Source organism: Oncorhynchus kisutch, linkage group LG18, assembly GCF_002021735.2.
Source record: "Oncorhynchus kisutch isolate 150728-3 linkage group LG18, Okis_V2, whole genome shotgun sequence".
Lineage (NCBI taxonomy): Eukaryota > Metazoa > Chordata > Actinopteri > Salmoniformes > Salmonidae > Oncorhynchus > Oncorhynchus kisutch.
The window spans coordinates 69,131,498-69,148,875 of record NC_034191.2 but is presented as its reverse complement, the minus strand read 5'-3'; the positions used below and the strand labels follow the sequence as shown (position 1 = coordinate 69,148,875).

At 42.9% G+C, this 17,378-nt stretch overlaps 1 protein-coding gene across 1 annotated transcript; it reads left to right on the top strand.

The window, feature by feature from the left end:
* The first annotated feature begins 957 nt into the window (after positions 1-957).
* Positions 958-17,257, top strand: LOC109909886 (protein Aster-C). The gene is made up of 18 exons (XM_020508960.2): positions 958-1,257; positions 2,421-2,533; positions 4,529-4,655; positions 4,867-4,967; positions 5,713-5,808; positions 6,056-6,136; positions 9,162-9,286; positions 9,415-9,565; positions 10,175-10,331; positions 10,530-10,670; positions 10,833-10,951; positions 11,049-11,191; positions 11,736-11,839; positions 12,386-12,562; positions 12,733-12,799; positions 14,916-15,035; positions 15,453-15,558; positions 15,664-17,257. Exons 2-18 carry the CDS (start codon positions 2,441-2,443, stop codon positions 15,727-15,729), a joined length of 1,974 nt encoding a protein of 657 aa, XP_020364549.1. The 5' UTR covers positions 958-1,257; positions 2,421-2,440; the 3' UTR covers positions 15,730-17,257.
* Positions 17,258-17,378: the final 121 nt, after the last annotated feature.

Here is a 17,378-nt window from a genome sequence, read left to right as displayed (position 1 = left end):
ACTGACCCGCCCGTTCCCCAGACCTGAATCCAATTGAGCACATTTGGGACATCATGTCTCGCTCCATCCACCATGCACCACAGACTGTCCAGGAGTTGGCGGATGTTTTAGTCCAGGTCTGGGAGGAGAGCTCTCAGGAGACCATCCGCCACCTCATCAGGAGCATGCCCAGGCGTTGTAGGGAGGTCATACAGGCACGTGGAGGCCACACACACTACTGAGCCTCATTTTGACTTGTTTTAAGGACATTACATCAAAGTTGGATCAGCATGTAGTGTGGTTTCCACTTTAAATTTGAGTGTGACTCCAAATCCAGACCTCCATGGGTTGATAAACTTGATTTCCATTGATAATTTTAGTGTGATTTTTGTTATCAGCACATTCAACTATGTAAAGAAAAAAGTATTTAATAAGAATAATTCATTCATTCAGATCTAGGATGTGTTATTTTAGTGTTCCCTTTATTTTTTTGAGCAGTGTACATTTAAACTCAGTTTTTCACAATTCCTGGAATTTAGTTATAGTAAAAATTCCATGTCTTAGGTCAGTTAGGATCACCACAGAATAATAGTAGAGAATTATTTATTTCAGCTTTGATTTGTATTTCATCACATTTCCAAATACTCTATTTGTATTTGGTAGCATTGCCATTAAATTGGGTCAAACATTTCGGGTAGCCTTCCACAAGCTTCCCACAATAAATTGGGTGAATTTTGGGGGCTCATCATGCAGGTGGTTGGAGGCTCAGTCTTCGGGTGGGCAGATACAAGAAATCATTCTCAAAAAAAATTAAAGCTTGCGATATTGCATCCGCACACCTGCCAATGAATATAATTCGAAATGGGAATAGAGAGAACTGTGACTCGGTAAAGCATCCCCAGAACAAGAACTGTGAGGGTGGAACAGAACAGAGAATGATGGCTATTTTTAGAACCATTAGACTGCCATCAGTACGCAAATGGTAATGGACAAAGCACAACGATCTCCTTCATGGTATTTTCTCTTATGGGCTGGGTCAGGTGATACCTGTTGCCAGGTGTACGGATGTGTAGCACATTGGCTATATGACGCCACTGCCATTTATTTTAGTAAACCTAGATGTACACATTACTGATTTAGTTTTGCGTTAATAAGATCTGAGAGCGGTCAAACGGAGCCGTTGGTGACATGTTTACAGGTATCCGCGACTTCACAAACCTTCATTCATCCCAGACTCACAACTCGGTGCAGAAGATAAATATATTGTGTCGTTTCCAGGTAGGTTATGAATGCGCACCGTCTTTTAACTGCCTATCACGAATTTAGTATCCCCAAAGAGATCCGAAATGGTGGATGATGAAGACGCAGGGTAAATCCATTTGAATTCAATCCCTTTTTGACACTACCCTTTTAGATTTGAACGAAACTTGACCTATTTGCCCATTGTATAATTGCTCAGAATGGGACTTGTTGGACATGAATGCGAAAACATCAAGAGATTAAGGTGCAGTAAATTGCTGCGGTCAAACCATCCGCTCTTCAGTTTCGGCCTGAATTTGTGATGGGAATAAAAAACACGACTGTATCGCGTATTTTCTTTTGGGTAAACTGAGTCGGATGTACTCTCATGCACAGATGAAGACGATAGCTGTGAAAAATTCAAAGCGAAACGTTTGAAGCACACTTATTCAGAATTCCTTTATGAAAATGATACCAAATCGTTTAATTTTCGCCTTATCAATTACAGTTATTACAGTACAGTACTTTGATATCACGGGTAGAGTGAGGCTGCTGTTACCCTAAAGGCGTCGTTCGAACCGAACGAGTGTGCAAGGACCTTGCTTGGCAAACGAAAAAAGCTGCAATAGCACTGTGCCCAAGAACACTAAGGTAACCTGCCTAAATGACTACCGACCCGTAGCACTCACGTCTGTAGGCATGAAGTGCTTTGAAAGGCTGGTCATGACTCACATCACTATTATCCCAGAAACCCTAGACCCACTTAATTTGCATACCGCCCCAACAGGTAAACTGATGATGCAATCTCTTGCACTCCACACTGCCCTTTCACACCTGGACAAAGTGCTATAGAAAGTGCTATAGAATGCTATTCATTGACTGCAGTGAACTTTGAGCTAACATACTTTAATTCAATAGTAGATCACTAATCCAATGACATTAACATTGCAAAGCATAACAAGTAATTCATTGTGTTCAAATTGAATTATATGGGTTAGAAGATGGACCCGCGTAAGATGTCATTTCCATCCTCATACTTCTTAGCATGGTCTGCAAAGTGTAACCTTCTTCAGGAGAGACCAGCCATAAACAGACCCCTTTACAGCAGCAAGATGTCCAGTCCAGTAGTCATTCTATAGGGACTGCTGGAGTTGACCTTCTAAAGCTACCAGGTAACATTATAACATATCTCTTCTATCCAGGCAGCGGAACAGTGGGTCTGATGGACCAGGTTTCCCGGTCAGGGGTTGGCAGTGACATCACAGACGAGACCGCCTCCATGGGGGAGTACAGGTGGAGCTCTGAGGAACATGAGGTAAGATACCGAGCCCTTCAGTTGACCTGTCCGTGGCTATCATGCACTTACCCCTACATTGTATAACATGTCATATAGTCTGCTTGCTTGCGCCCCGATACAAACATAAACACTGCATGATGACGATGTATCTTTAGTTAGGAATTATTGATGCTGTGGTTTTTAGACCAATGATGTAATGAATACTAACAAACTGCACTTGCACTGTAGCACTTTTGTACGTTGTATAGTTTTATTTAAAGATGGAGGATGATTTTCTCCTGATGTTGTATAATGTCTGTTTTTATGTGGTGAAGCCAAAGACATTTCCACAGTGTGGACAATAACGGTTCCTGCCCTCTAGTGGAGAAGACGCTCCATTACATTCTTCCCATTCTGTCATCTATTATGTTGACATCACTTCATCACATTTTGCTTTTGTTGTGATGTACTAGTGACAGTATACAAAGCTCATGAGCCGATACTGTTTTTCAGCTACATTAATGTTCAGTTCCTGGTCTTCTCTCTATTTACTGAATAGCGAGAGCATATTGACCAATTGTCACTTTAATATATAAATATGTATATACACACTGAGTGTACAAAACATTAGGAACTCTTTCCATGACATAGACTGACCAGGTGAAATCTATGATCACTTATTGATGTCATTTTTAAAATCCTTTTCAATCAGTGTAGATGAAGGGGAGATAGGTTAAATAAGGATGTTCAATACTCGAGACATGGATTGTGTATGTGTGCCATTTAGATGGTGAATGGGCAAGACAAAATATTTAACTGTCTTTGATTGGGGCATGGTAGTAGGTGCCAGGCACACCGGTTTGAGTGTGTCAAGAACTGCAACGCTGCTGGGTTTTTCCACACTCAACAGTTTCCCAAGTGTATCAAGAATGGCCTACCACCCAAAGGACATCCAGCCAACTTAACACAACTGTGGGAAGTATTGCGGTCAACATGGGCCAGTATCCCGTTGGAACACATTTGGCACCTTGTAGTCCATGCCCTGATGAATTGAGACTGTTCTGAGAGCAAAAGGGGGTGCAACTCAATATTAGGAAGGTGTTTCTGATGTTTTGTCCACTCAATCTGCTTTCAGAAAGTATTCAAACCCCTTGACTTTTCCACATTGTTGTGTTACAGCCTGAATTTAAAATGGATTAAATTGGGATTGTGTGTCATTGGCCTGCACACAATACCCGATAATGTCAAAGTGGTATTTAATTATTATTATTATTTTATTTTTTACAAATTAATAAAAAACAAAAATCTGAAATGTCTTGAGTCAATAAGTATTCCACCCCTTTTATGGCAAGCCTAAATAAGTTCAGGAGTACTAATATGCTTAACAAGTCATATAATAAGTTGCTAGACTGTGTTTAACATGATTTCTGAATAACTACCATGTCTCTGTAGCCCAAACATACAATTACCTGTAATGTCCCTCAGTCGAGAAAGTGCATTTCAAAGACAGATTCAATCACAGCATTCCAGGTGAAGCTGGTTGAGAGAATGCCAAGAGTCTACAAAGCTGTCATCAAGGCAAAGGGTGGCTACATTGAAGAATCTAAAATATATTTTGATTTAACACTTTTTTTGCTTACTACAAGATTCCATATGTTATTTCATGGTTTTGATGTCTTCACTATTATTCTACAATGTAGAAAAAATTAATAAAAATAAAGATAAACCCTTGAATGAGTAGGTGTGTCCTAACTTCTGACTGGTACTGTAGCTTGAACACAACTTACCCCATACTGGACAAAATATTACCACTACCTTTATAAAACCATGTCGATCTTTATTTCCCAAACACAGTTCAACAGTGACAATCACCTTTTTTTAACACAGGCTTAACACCTAACAAACACTGACTGGTACTGTATGAGAAAAAAAACAGAATGCAGCAGTTTTAGCCAGCATGACCTCTGTACTATAGAAATTACTATTGAAATGAGGTTTGTTATTATAATGTTACCTCTGTGGCCCGTCAATCAGATGTCTGACCCTCAGGGCCAGTGTCTGGCCACCCCCCAAGCCCTGCCTGCCCCCACCTACAAACAGAGAGTTGAGGAGTTCAAGAAGCTGTTCAAAGAACTGCCTGAGTCAGAGAGACTCATCATGGGTGAGTTACGTGTCTGTGTGGGTGTGAGAGAGAAATGGGGAGAGCGAGGCCCCATCCAGAAATGGACCCTAATAATATTTATTATTATTATTATTATTATTATTATTATCATCTCTTAAAAACAAAAGATTGGCACCTCTCTCACCTGCATATACCAGCACACCTGTACTATACTTACCTGTGTCAAGGTGCGTCCCGTGTCTTTCCCCAGACTATACCTGTGCCCTCCAGAGAGACATCCTACTGCAGGGACGCCTCTACCTGTCAGAGAACTGGCTCTGTTTCTATAGCAATGTGTTTCGGGGGACAAAGGTGAGCTCACACATGGGGGAGAGATGGAAAATAGGAGTTTTCTGTCTTGGGGATTAATTAATCAGATTGTGATATGCTGTAAATGTGTGTATGTATTGCATTATTCTGGTCGTGTTAAATGTGGTCTGTGTTATCTGGGTTTATACGGTGATATACTGTATTTAGAGTGATGGGCCAATGCGGTTTCTCTCTGAACATTCATGGAGCGCCACCTTCTCCTCAATAGCCATTGCTAAGTGATAATTGACGTTTCTGCTTTGTGCTGTTTACTGCTGATAGTTTTCACAGTGAAAGCAGATGTGCAATTTGTTGACTTGGATACACATTATCCCCAAAACGAATCAATAAAAATGTCTGTTAAATTCCCTGCTCTGTTTAGCTTGTTTACAGTGGGTCATTTCATAGGGAACTGTCATAGGCGCTCTCGTATTGTTACATCACAAACATGTAGAGAATAAAGGTGCCAACATGGCAGCTGTTCAAAAAGTTGGCAGAACTCTCATTAATATATGGCTCTGGTCATAGATAACCTTGACTCTGGAGGTCATCACTGTGCTATATTGTCATAGTTAGCCTTGACTCTGGAGGTCATCGCTGTGCTATATTGTCATAGTTAGCCTTGACTCTGGAGGTCATCACTGTGCTATATTGTCATAGTTAGCCTTGACTCTGGAGGTCATCACTGTGCTATATTGTCGTAGATAGCCTTGACTCTGGAGGTCATCACTGTGCTATATTGTCGTAGATCGCCTTGACTCTGAGGGACATCAAGGCCATGTACAGAGAGAAGACAGCACGGCTGATCCCCAACGCCATACAGATCTGCACAGACTCAGAGAAGGTACAGTATAGTCACTCAAACACCACCTGGGTTCTGTTTAATATCCCTGGACAGTTGCACTAACGCCCTGGACCAGAGCTAAGAGACTCTGTGCTTTTCATGGTTTAACCCCTCAGGAGTAGGCCTACAGCTGCAGCACTGACAACATAACATGTTACTCATCCCTTCTGTCTGTCCTAAATGCAAACCAATGGATGGTTATCACTGCAATAATATTAACACGCTTCTGTCGTTCTCTTCCCTACAGTTGTTCTTCACTTCCTTCTCAGCCAGAGAGAAGAGTTACCAGGGAGTGTTCCGGATGTGGCAGAACACACTGATGGACAAGGTGAGGCACAGTTCAGCGACTTCATAACCTCACTTCACTCACTGGGCCTGCATCCCAAATGCCACCCTATTACCCATAAAGGCCACAATGTTTTTATATTTACATTTTCTATTGAACCTTTATTTCAGTTAAGAACAAGTTCTTATTTACAATGTTGGCCTACCAAAAGGCCTCCTGTGGGGAATGGGGCTGGGATTAAAGAAGGGTATTTCTATGACAAGGATATGTATATGAACAGTAGGAGTTACGCTAAGCACAGATCTAGGATCGTCTTCCCCTCACTCAATCCGACTCTTGCTAATAAGGAAATAATAGGACAATAGTATGGTAATAAGCTAAACTGGGGAGATTCTCAATTGGTTTACTCTACTCCTCCGTCCTCCCCTCCTTTTGAAAAAGGTCAAAGGAGAGGAAATGTGGAAACAAATGCACTTTTGCAGGGGTGGAGTACCTAATGAAATGTGTAGGGTAGTACAAAGACATGTAGCTAGTTGTGACTTTTTATATATTTATTTTTTATTTTTCACCCCTTTTTTCTCCCCAATTTCGTGGTATCAAATTGGTAGTAGTTACAGTCTTGTCTCATCGCTACAACTCACATACGGACTCGGGAGAGGCGAAGATCGAGAGCCATGCGTCCTCCGAAACACAACACAACCAAGCCGCACAATGCCCACCCCGGAAGCCAGCCTCACGAATGTGTCTGCGGAAACACCGTACACCTGGCGACCTTGTCAGCATGCACTGTGCCCGGCCCGCCACAGGAGTTGCTAGTGCGCAATGAAACAAGGATATCCCTGCCGGCCAAACCCTCCCCTAACCTGGACGGTGCTGGGCCAATTGTGCGCCGCCCCATGAGTCTCCCGGTCGCGGCCGGCTGCAACAGAGCCTGGGCTCGAACCCAGAATCTCTAGTGGCACAGCAAGCACTGCGGTGCAGTGCCTTAGACCACTGCGCCACTCGGGAGGCCTAGTTGTGACATTTTATAGATAAAAAGATAAGTAGCATATCGTTTTTAAATTTGTGCATGCTTTTCTCCTCTGAGTAAACCGCTGATTCAAAGGGGTTGTGGCGGATCTCTAAACTCTTCCGCAAAGGACTACGGTAGAATACTCCTGTGCTTCCTCAGCGGGATGAAGCGCCTCCATTCGACTACTAACTAATTGACACTCTCCTCGACCACTTATCGGGTTCCGGGTCATGGAGGAGAGAGGACCGAGGAGTCAAAGAAAGGACGGTATTTTGCCCAAATGAGAATATCTCATCGACTGGCTCTGGGAGAATCTTTATTGTATACTCCTCGCGTCCCCTCTCCTCGCCTCCTTCTCAAAACCCATTGGATGGAAAAGCCAGAGGTCCCATACCCACTGACCTTCTCCTCCAATGGGTGTTGAGAAGGAGGCGTGGAGGGAGGACCTGAGGAGTATGCAATTGAGATTCTCCCATTGATCCAGTTGCATGGACGCCAACTACTAGATAACCAGGTAGTATCAATGGTGATGGTTATCATAGCTCTAGTCTGTCATTTCATGCAACCTATCCAGATTTTGATGTAGTATTCAAGGCTTCTGTGACTTTACCCTGGCTGGCTGTTCTTATCTGGGTCCTGGGTAAACACCATGCACCCCAGACTGGCCCCATGTCCCCAAATGAGGTTCCCATGGCATTCAGTTCTTATGTTGTATATGAGGGGAAGTGGCAGGCTGAATATTCATAATGTTTTGTTTCTTATAACATACTAGCTCTTTTGATAGCAAAGTTGAGATAAAAGTAAATCATATTAGGACCTAGAATGAATGCAATTTATAGGGGCAACTAGTGCAATATGGAAGACTGTGGACCAAGGGAATGAAGCTGTCAAATCAACCCCACAATAACACTGGTGTGGCTCGGGAGTTAGCGAATGAAGGTAAGGTTCAATGACCCCACAAAGGTGTGGCTAGGAAGGTTAATTTGCATAAGACACACACCCTGCCCCCGAGAAAGCGCTGTCGTTTCGTTACCTCGCCATTCTTCAGGGCAACAGATCTAATTTCCGTTGCCACTGAACGTTCACGAGCTTGGCATCTAATAGAGCTTTTATCGAAGCTATCTATCTTTCTATAAATGGGCGGAGCACTCTTGATCCTATTGTTGGGCAAAGCGCCTAACTTCCTGATTGCTTTGTGACGGCGCACAGGTTATAGTTCAGTCCAGCTACCAGGCAGGTATACGTAACAACTGTTGGGAAAGAGCGAAATAGCTACAAAGTAAGTAAAACAACTTTAAAATGGCCTTTAATTACTTGATTGGCAGCAAGTTACAGATTTTGATCGAAATTATGATTAGCTGTGCAGAGTTTGGAATTAGGCTAAAGAAACCGTGGTTCCATATGGCCGCTTTCTTGACTAGAGTCTGTTGCATGGGAAATACTATTAAATTGTTTTCTTTTGACTCGTAAGTGATCAACGATTGTTCAATCTCTCAAAAGACTTTTAAAGTCATTTACATTTCCCCCAATCACGTATATATATATATTTTTTTTAAATAACTTGTTTTCTTTTTTTTTGGGGGGGGGGCGCATCATGGTGTCCATAAACGTTATGTGCAATTTCACTATGAACAAGGTACCAGACATATTTTTTTGTCTGTTCTTTATAAAAAATTGTCTGGTCATAATTTCATTCCAATCAAAGGTGGCGCTAAATGTCATCCACACTGCATGTATTGTTTTGCTTTTTAATCTCCAGACATCAGTGTGGTTGAGTAAGGAGCAGGTTAGGGCTGTTTTGTTTCATTGAAACTAAGACACTGGAGGCGGTGTGAGATTCATGCACAGGTGGAAGATAGTTATCATGTTACAGGAAGCCAGACAGAGGAATTCATCCTTATAATTTTTATTTTGATTGAGCTTTCATACGTTATAACCTACAAAAAGCTGATTGGTGGTGACACTACCAGGAAAGTTGTTGCTTTTCCATAATAACAGAAATCTTTTCAAGTGCCACTGTTTGCTGTGTACCAAGCTCCTCTCCCTCTCTCCTAGCCACTGTGTAGTTTGGCGCTGTGGCAGATGGTCAAGCAGCACTATGGCAATGACCTGGGCCTGAGGATTGTAGCGAGAGAAAGTCTACAGACATCAGCAGAATCAACCACGCAGAAACACACCAGGTGAGGATGACCACTCACACACACCTGGATCTCTCTCTCTCGGACTGCACAAAGAACATCATGCACTCACCTACATCTGTCTAACTGACACATTTCTTCAACCTGTTTACCCACCTGGTCCGTGGCAGCATGACCGTGAGGCCTGGTGGAGAGGACTTTGGGAGGCCGTCTACTCTGCGCCTCCAGCCGGGGGAACAGGGCTCCTGTGAGCCCACTGCGCCCCAGGGAGAGGACCTACCCTCACCCCTCGGACAGAGCTCTATCAACTCAGGAAACACGGTACGACACCTCTTTGAAGTCACATAGATCACATCATTACTCTTTTTGTTGACAAAGCCCTGCTCCACAAACTTCAGACTTATCTAACATCACTGTTAAGATTTAAAATGACAAGTTATCAAGCCTGTTCACAGCGTTGGTTAACTCTGGAGACTCCTTTGGTGTCTAGAGAATTAGGTAAATCAGCCTATAATTTCCTTGCACCTTACGTGTTTAAAATTTGAGAAATTGGTGCCTCTGGGGTGTTTCAGAAGGTTGTTAAAGGATCTTTTTACTGAAGAATGTGATTGTGTTTTGCTTGTTGTGTATAATATAAATGTGTAGCTTAATGTGATTAATGTATTTTCATGTAGTATTGTGGTGCTATACAGGCCTCATCTGGAAAATAGACCTCTGTCTCAGCATTGACTCCCTGTCAAAATAAAGTTTAAATACAAATTCTCACACAAGGCTTGGATGATATCAAGTATTCGCCTTAGAGTCATGTCTCCACATATTCTCTTCATTGTCTAATGAGTATTGCAAGTGAATGACCAGTCAGATTGATGGCATTTATAGCAAGGCTTCCATAGTCAGGGAAGAGTGACATTTCCATTGTGTGTCCTACAGGATGATGCTTGCAGCACCTCGTCTCGGTGCACTCCTGACCCGTCCCTGGACCGCTCTGCCCCGGAGAGGGTCTCCAAGCGCTCTGAGCTCTCTCTGGACCTTAACTCGAACTTGGACCGCTTCTCTGAACAGAGCGGCTCGGAGAGTGCAGAGGAGGGTGAGAATTAACCCCCACTGTGTGTTCATTGGTTCTACCCAACAGGCATGTGCGTGGTAGTACTATTGACCCCCAAATGTGTTTGTTAAATGCATGCTACTTTAAAGTGATTGTTTGTTTTGTTAAATGTGTTTGTAGAGGCATCCCTCTGAGATCATGCTGACCCCTCCCCCATCTTTCTCCCTGCCTCTCCTGTAGAGGAGAGGGGGAGTGTCTCCCAGCAGCATGGCAGGCTCTATGTGAACACGGTCTTCAACATCAGTGCAGAAAAGATGTTTGAACTGCTCTTTACCGAATCTCACTTCATACGAAGATTCATGAACGCCAGGAAGATCACCAGTGAGTCATCTCCCCATCCACCCTGTTATAAGCCACAGTCCTCTCCTCTGATTAACACGGACTTGTCCTCACAAGCTATTTTTAAATGTGACTATCCGAGCGTTCTTCTAATGTGGTACCAAATAAAGTAGTAGATGGGTTAACACGTGTGATTGTCGTCAGATGCCATCCTTACACGGTGGCAGAGTGACGCGTCTGGCTCCATGAAGAGGAGTCTCAACTACACCATCACCATCACCAACCCTCTGGTGGGCAAGTTCTCCACCGCCACGGAGAACCAGGTGAGCCCAGGTCTGCACTGCGCGTGGCAGGTTTTTAGTAGTGTGTGTGGAATGTCTTTTCTCCAGAGTGTGTGTAACTCCTCTGTTGTCCTGTCAGATCCTGTACAAGGAGTTCAGGGAAGGTCAGTACTATCTCGTCGACTCGGAGGTCTACACACACGACGTCCCGTACCACGACTACTTCTACACTCAGAACCGCTACTGTATCATCCGCCATTCCAAACGCAAATGTCGACTCAGGTGAGCAGCAGAGACATCACAGCCTTTCGACATTGTTATCTGCTCAGTTTACTTTAGGGTAAAGACTTTCAGGGTATTGCGGTTGAGCTTCTCGCTGCGCTCACGGTCTCTTTGTTCAGTGCGATGTCCCTCTTACATGGTTTTTGTGTGTCAAAGTCTAATCAGTATCCCCTAGGAAAGGTCAATTCACTTCCAACTGTTGCGGGCCGGTGTATTGTTGGTTCCCTTCTCCCTGGTAGGTTTTGGTCACAGTGAAAATCAGCAGTGCTGTCTGTACAGCCCTCCAGGACATTTTCCAGCGTTGTTGGAGTCATTCCTCTAGTGGCATAAAGCCTCCTATTCTCATATCCCAGGTCTGTGACTTCATAGCACTTATTTGCTGTGTCCAGCAGTTGACAGACTTCTTTTAATAAATACTAAATGTTTGGTACTTCAGAGTTTGTGGTTACTAATTACCCATTACAGAATGTAAATCAGAATATAGATCATTTGATTACTATTCAATTACAACTGTAGAGTTGATGTGCTGGTGTTGTGTGTTTAGGGTGTACACTGATGTGAAGTATAAGAAGCAGCCGTGGGGGCTGGTCAAGTCCTTCATCACCAAGAACTCCTGGAGTGGCCTGGAGGACTACTTCAGACACCTCGGTGGGCAGTAGGCTGCTGCAGCCCTGGAGATCTCTTCACCCTTCTCTCTTTCCACTCCATCTTTTACAATGTCTTGTCCCCTCTTTCTCTGTAGTGCTTCAATTCTCTCCTCCTTGTTTGGCTGATCTCTGAGTGCATCTTCCTCTGAGAGCCTGTCTTCTTGCCTCCCAACTTCTCAATCTCCAATTAGTCTCTCTGCCTGTGAGTGTTGGGTTAGGCCCTTGCTCTCTTTGTATGTTGGTGCTTCACTGGTTTCTGTCCAGCTCCCTCTCTCCTATATTGTATAACAACCAATCTCCCTACCCTTCATCTGCTCTGCTCTTCTCTTACTCACCCTCTCCAGTCTCGTTAGATTAGATCTGAATCAGAGCCCTGCACTCACACTGACAGTCCAACTCTCCTCATGAGATGTCGATTATCACCCAACCTCCCTACAGTCTGCACGGCAGTCCTCTCTACATCACCCCTACCACTTCTAGTCATCTATTGACCCCTGTCTTCCAAGCCATTTGACCCAACTTTTCCTTTGACCCTATGTCATCACAGAATCTGAGCTGATGGAAGAGGAGGCGGAGCTGAACCAGGGATGCGGAGACCCCGGTAAGATGATTGGCGGGTTGCATCATTGGCGGAGGAGGACGTTCAGTCGGACACTACAGGAGCACCTGAAGCCCAGCAAGCAATACGAGCCTGACCTAGACCCTCACAGAGAGGGCAAGACGGGTACATACATGTTCTGTTTATTTAACAACCATCTTCTGACACATGGATAACATTACATGTACTATATGAGTGAATTGCACAAACACTCATGAATACAGTCAAATGACCTACAATAGACACACAGTCATATGTCTTCCCTTCAAGCTGTTCCGCTCTCTCCCGGTTGTCAGATCCCATAGATATGAAGGGTCCACCTCGATGGAACATCTCTACCATCATAGCTGGGATGAGCATCATGTAAGTGGATACCACCAGTCAACACTCAAACGGTATAGCTGTAAATCATCATGAACCTTTTCTATTGTTTGTGTACTTTCTTCAAATCAAATGTTATTTGTCACCTGCGCCCAATACAACAGGTGTAAACCTTTAGTGAAATTCTTACTTACAAGCCCTTAACCAACAATGCAGTTTAAAAAGAAAATACCTAATAAGAAATAAAAGTAACAAATAATTAGAGAGCAGCAGTAAAATAACAATAGCGAGGCTATATACAGGGGGTACCAGTACAGAGTCAATGTACAGGGGCACCGGTTAGTCGAGGTAATATGTAGGGATGCATGATATATCGGTGAACATATCGGAATCGGCAGATATGAGCTAAAATTCCAACATCGGTATTGGCCGATGTTGTTTAACGCCCCAATGTGCAAAACCGATGACTAAACTGACGTGCATACCTAAAATAACATGGGTACATGACGCAATGACGACACGTAAAATGTTGCGCTATACGTGCAACACAGCATTCCTAAACTAGCCCACAATGTCTGCAGTGTGGATTGAGCAATCGAGCAGTTATTTGAAAGAGTAACAAAATTTCAGCGAGACAACTCAAAGGCGAAATCCATTAAAGCCAAGATAATGGTATTCATTACCCTTGACTATCAACCGTTCTCTGTTGTGGGTGATGTTGGCTTTCGCCGACTGGTCGAGTGCCAGTACACACTACCAAGTGCGCTATTTTTCAGACGTTGCCCTACCAGAGTTACACAGTAATAACGTCACTGCTATTAACTTCATGACATACATACTATGGAATACCGTTTGGGTTTTTGCGTGTCAAAGCTGTACATAAAAGTCTGCCAACACCAGCCACGAACGATATCTTTACAATACCGCGTTGGTAATAAAGCATAATTTGTTCGACCGAAACTTCAGGGGTAGCTAGCTTTAGCTTGGTACCTAGCTAGTAGAACCTGCAGTCATTTTCATTATTCTTAACATTGACTTAGGAATCCTTGTGAGTAAGTATTAGCTAGGTTGCCACTTGTTGTTCGCTATAAGCAGCCAGCTAGCTTCATCTGGCTAGTGAGGCTCTACCGCACCGGGTTATGTGTTGTGAAGCTATTCACAGTAAGGATTAGGCACAATAGTGGTACTTTGCGGTTTGCCTTCCAAATAAGTGTCATTGACAGTAATCCAAATGAATACATACTTTTATTTTGAAGTCTAACTGCAAAGTCCACTATTGTGGCTAGCTTTATATAGTTTGGTCCGACCACCATGAATCAAATAAGAACTGTCTTATAAATTAGGGTTATTTTAGATGATGACACCTAGCTATATAGTTAGCTAGCTAACTATTGCTACTGAAACAGATGTCGTGTTATTTGACATGACTCAAACGGCGTTCCATGAAATCCTGGTTGAGAATTCAATGACTAAACAACGAAACAGCACAGCAAGTAAGTGAAATAGGTTTTGATTATGTTTTACTGGTAATGGGGACATACGTAAATGCCAACAAAATAACTTTTTGGTCAGTGTGGTGTGTGTAACCTGTTATTTATCTAGGCAAGTCAGTAAATAAAAAATTCTTATTTACAATGTTTGCCCGGACGATGCTGGGCTAATTATGCGCCGCACTGAGATGTAGTGCCTTAGACCGTTTCATCTGTGTGTGTGTGTGTGTGTTAACTATTTAATTGTACTAGAATGCTTAAAACGCCGCTAAAATGGTAAATATCTGTATCGTTTTTTTTTGGCAAGGAACATATTGGATATCGGTATCGGCCAAAAATGTAATATCGGTGCATCACTAGTAATATGTACATGTAGGTAGAGTTATGCATAGTAAAGTGACTATGCATAGATAATAACAAGAGTAGCAGCAGTGTAAAAGAGAGGGGGGGGCAATTCAAATAGTCTGGGTAGCCTTTTGATTAGATGTTCAGGAGTCTTATGGCTTGGAGGTAGAAGCTGTTTAGAAGCCTCTTGGACCTAGACTTGGCGCTCCGGTACCGCTTGCTATGAGTACATTCTGCTTCATGAGCTCAAACAGTACTTCGGTGCAGTATATTAGCCAGGTAATCAGAAACCTCAGCCTCTTTCTCTGGCTGTGTGTTCCCAGTCTGCTGATCCTAACAGTACTGAACCTGGGGCTGTTCTTTAAGCTGTGGGCCATGGAGGATGTGGCCAACCGCATGTACCTGAGCACCAAGCACCACCTCCGGGAGAGGACCGAGAGCAGGTAGGCTGCTGCACACCGGGTGAAGGCCTGCACTTTTCACATTACATTTGATATTTTAGTCATTTAGCAGACACTCTTATCCAGAGCGACTTAGTGTATTCATCTTAAGATAGCTAGGTGAGCCAACCACGTCATAGTCAGTACATTTTTCCTCAATAAAGAAGCTATCAGCAAAGTCAGTGCTAGTAGGAAACGCCAGACAATCTATAACCTAAACTTAACCAAACACCTAACCCTAACAATTATAATCAATTAGAAAATAAATCCAGTGTATCGGTTTGCAGGTGAGCCACGTCCCCTTAGCATGCATCCAAGTCAGGAAAAACCTTCACCATTTCTTGGAGTAATCACTGATCTGACAGGATCGGGTTGTTGTGGAATTCTCTCTCTTGTCATGCTGACTGTCTGTCTCCTCAGTTTTGCCGCTGACTTCTTTCCTGAACCGGCCCCAACATACAGGACCAGAGAGGAGACTTTGCTGCTGAAAGCAGTGCTGCAGGACTCTATCAAGCTATTGGAGCAGGTTAGTCAAACGACCAGCTATGTTTGTGTTACAGGCTCCCGAATCCCTCCGGCAGGTGTTTGTGTCTGTACAGACAGTTTTTTCCCTCTCCTCTTTTCCCCATAGCTCCGCAGTTCTCTGTCGCTGCTTCAGCAGAAATTTGTAACCAACAGAACAGCAATTCTGCAGTGACACCGTCACACCTGGCGACCTCACTACGCCCTCTGAAGCCTGGGGTTGTAAAGGCTACAGGGACACGCCTCTGAGGACTCTCTCGTAACCAGGGGTGTTGCTAAAGGGACAACTCATGCACAGACTTGTTACTAAGAGCAACAATGGTTCAAGTCCCAGGGCCTTTAATAGTGTGGTACCAGGTAGATGGATGTTTTAATTTTTATTTAACTAGGCAAGTCAGTCAAGAACAAATTCTTATTAAAGTTCAACTGTCGGCACTGCGCTGTGGAGGAAGAAAATGGTTCCCAACCATCAGCAACACTGGGAGATGACTGGGGTTTATGTGGGGTTCTGTTTTCAGTTTGGTAGTTCTTTATTCTTCCTTAATGTTGGTGCTGGGTTTATTGTGATTAAGTTAAAGTTCTACTGCATGCCTCACTGTGTACTGCCTACCCCTTTGATTGACAAGCCAATCACAGAAGATGTGAGCCAATGGCGTGATGAGCGCAGCAGATGAGAAACAATGTTTTGATAGAAATGAATGCCAATGTAAGGAATCCATAAAATATTTTTACTTTTTGCACAGTGCCTTGTGTACTTTTTATGGTTTTTAGATTCATTTAGATTATTTCTTTTCAATTAGAAGGCTTTTAGAAAGTAATTTTTATAATTTATTTGGATGCCCATGGGTTTCTGCTATTGTGAAAATGTGAATAAGTATGCAGTTGAGAAAAAAAGAAATGTTAGCCTTGGATGGTTTGTGATTTTTCAGCTGGTTTGTAGATGTACAGCAGACCTCAATATCAGGGTTGTGTTCAGAAGGGTGCAATGTTCTGAACGCTGTAGATATAAATGTATTTTATAGACCTGTCATGAAACCTTATTCTACATGAGATGTTCTACATAATATATGTGTATCTGTAACATTGCTCCCCACTGAACGTGACCCAGGTGAACTTTCTCAGGAGCATTTGGTTAGAACCAAAACATCCCGATGTGAATAATACTGATTACATTTTGTTAATCTTGATCGCTGTCCCATGTAGGCTAAGCTATAGGGTTAGTGGCTGTTATGTAATTAATATTCCATCCACATGCCACACCCATTCAAGAAGCCACAGCACTAAAACGTTGCACTGCTGTTGTGTATGTCCACTATAAGAATGTGACCACCACAAGTTTAGTCTGGACTCTGAGTTGAATCCACACTAGTGCCTTGTTAACTTTCTTTGAATTGTTATTATTGTAAATGACAATTTACAACGACAAATGTTAATTTTGTGCAGCATATACAACTAATTTCTGTGTGTGTGGCGGAACAGCTTCAGACTGTATGTAACACCCATCCTTATTTTTTAAATAAAAGCACAGGAATCTTCCTACCGTTGTTACATGGAATCAATGTGAACCATTGGATGTGAATAGTTTACACACACACACACACACACATTGTATAATTTGTTTTCTATTTGTTGGCTATTTTGTACAGTTGTTAGACAAAGATGTAATGTATTGTTGCTTTGAATAAAGAAACACTTTCCAGCCACCTGTTGGTCTTGTCAATGTATTGTAAGATAAGGGGCATGTTGTGATCATGGCCAGGCTAAAAGCACTCTACAGTCAGCATAAGCCATCTTTCTTTTAACCTACTGTTTGAGGTTACTTCA

Excerpts from the sequence above, each read along its gene's own strand:
- LOC109909886 (XM_020508960.2), top strand. The coding sequence starts at position 2,441 with ATGGACCAGGTTTCCCGGTCAGGGGTTGGCAGTGACATCACAGACGAG. Across the intron at positions 5,809-6,055 it reads TCTGCACAGACTCAGAGAAG|TTGTTCTTCACTTCCTTCTC; the intron begins GTACAGTATAGT and ends TCTTCCCTACAG. Across the intron at positions 9,566-10,174 it reads CTATCAACTCAGGAAACACG|GATGATGCTTGCAGCACCTC; the intron begins GTACGACACCTC and ends TGTGTCCTACAG.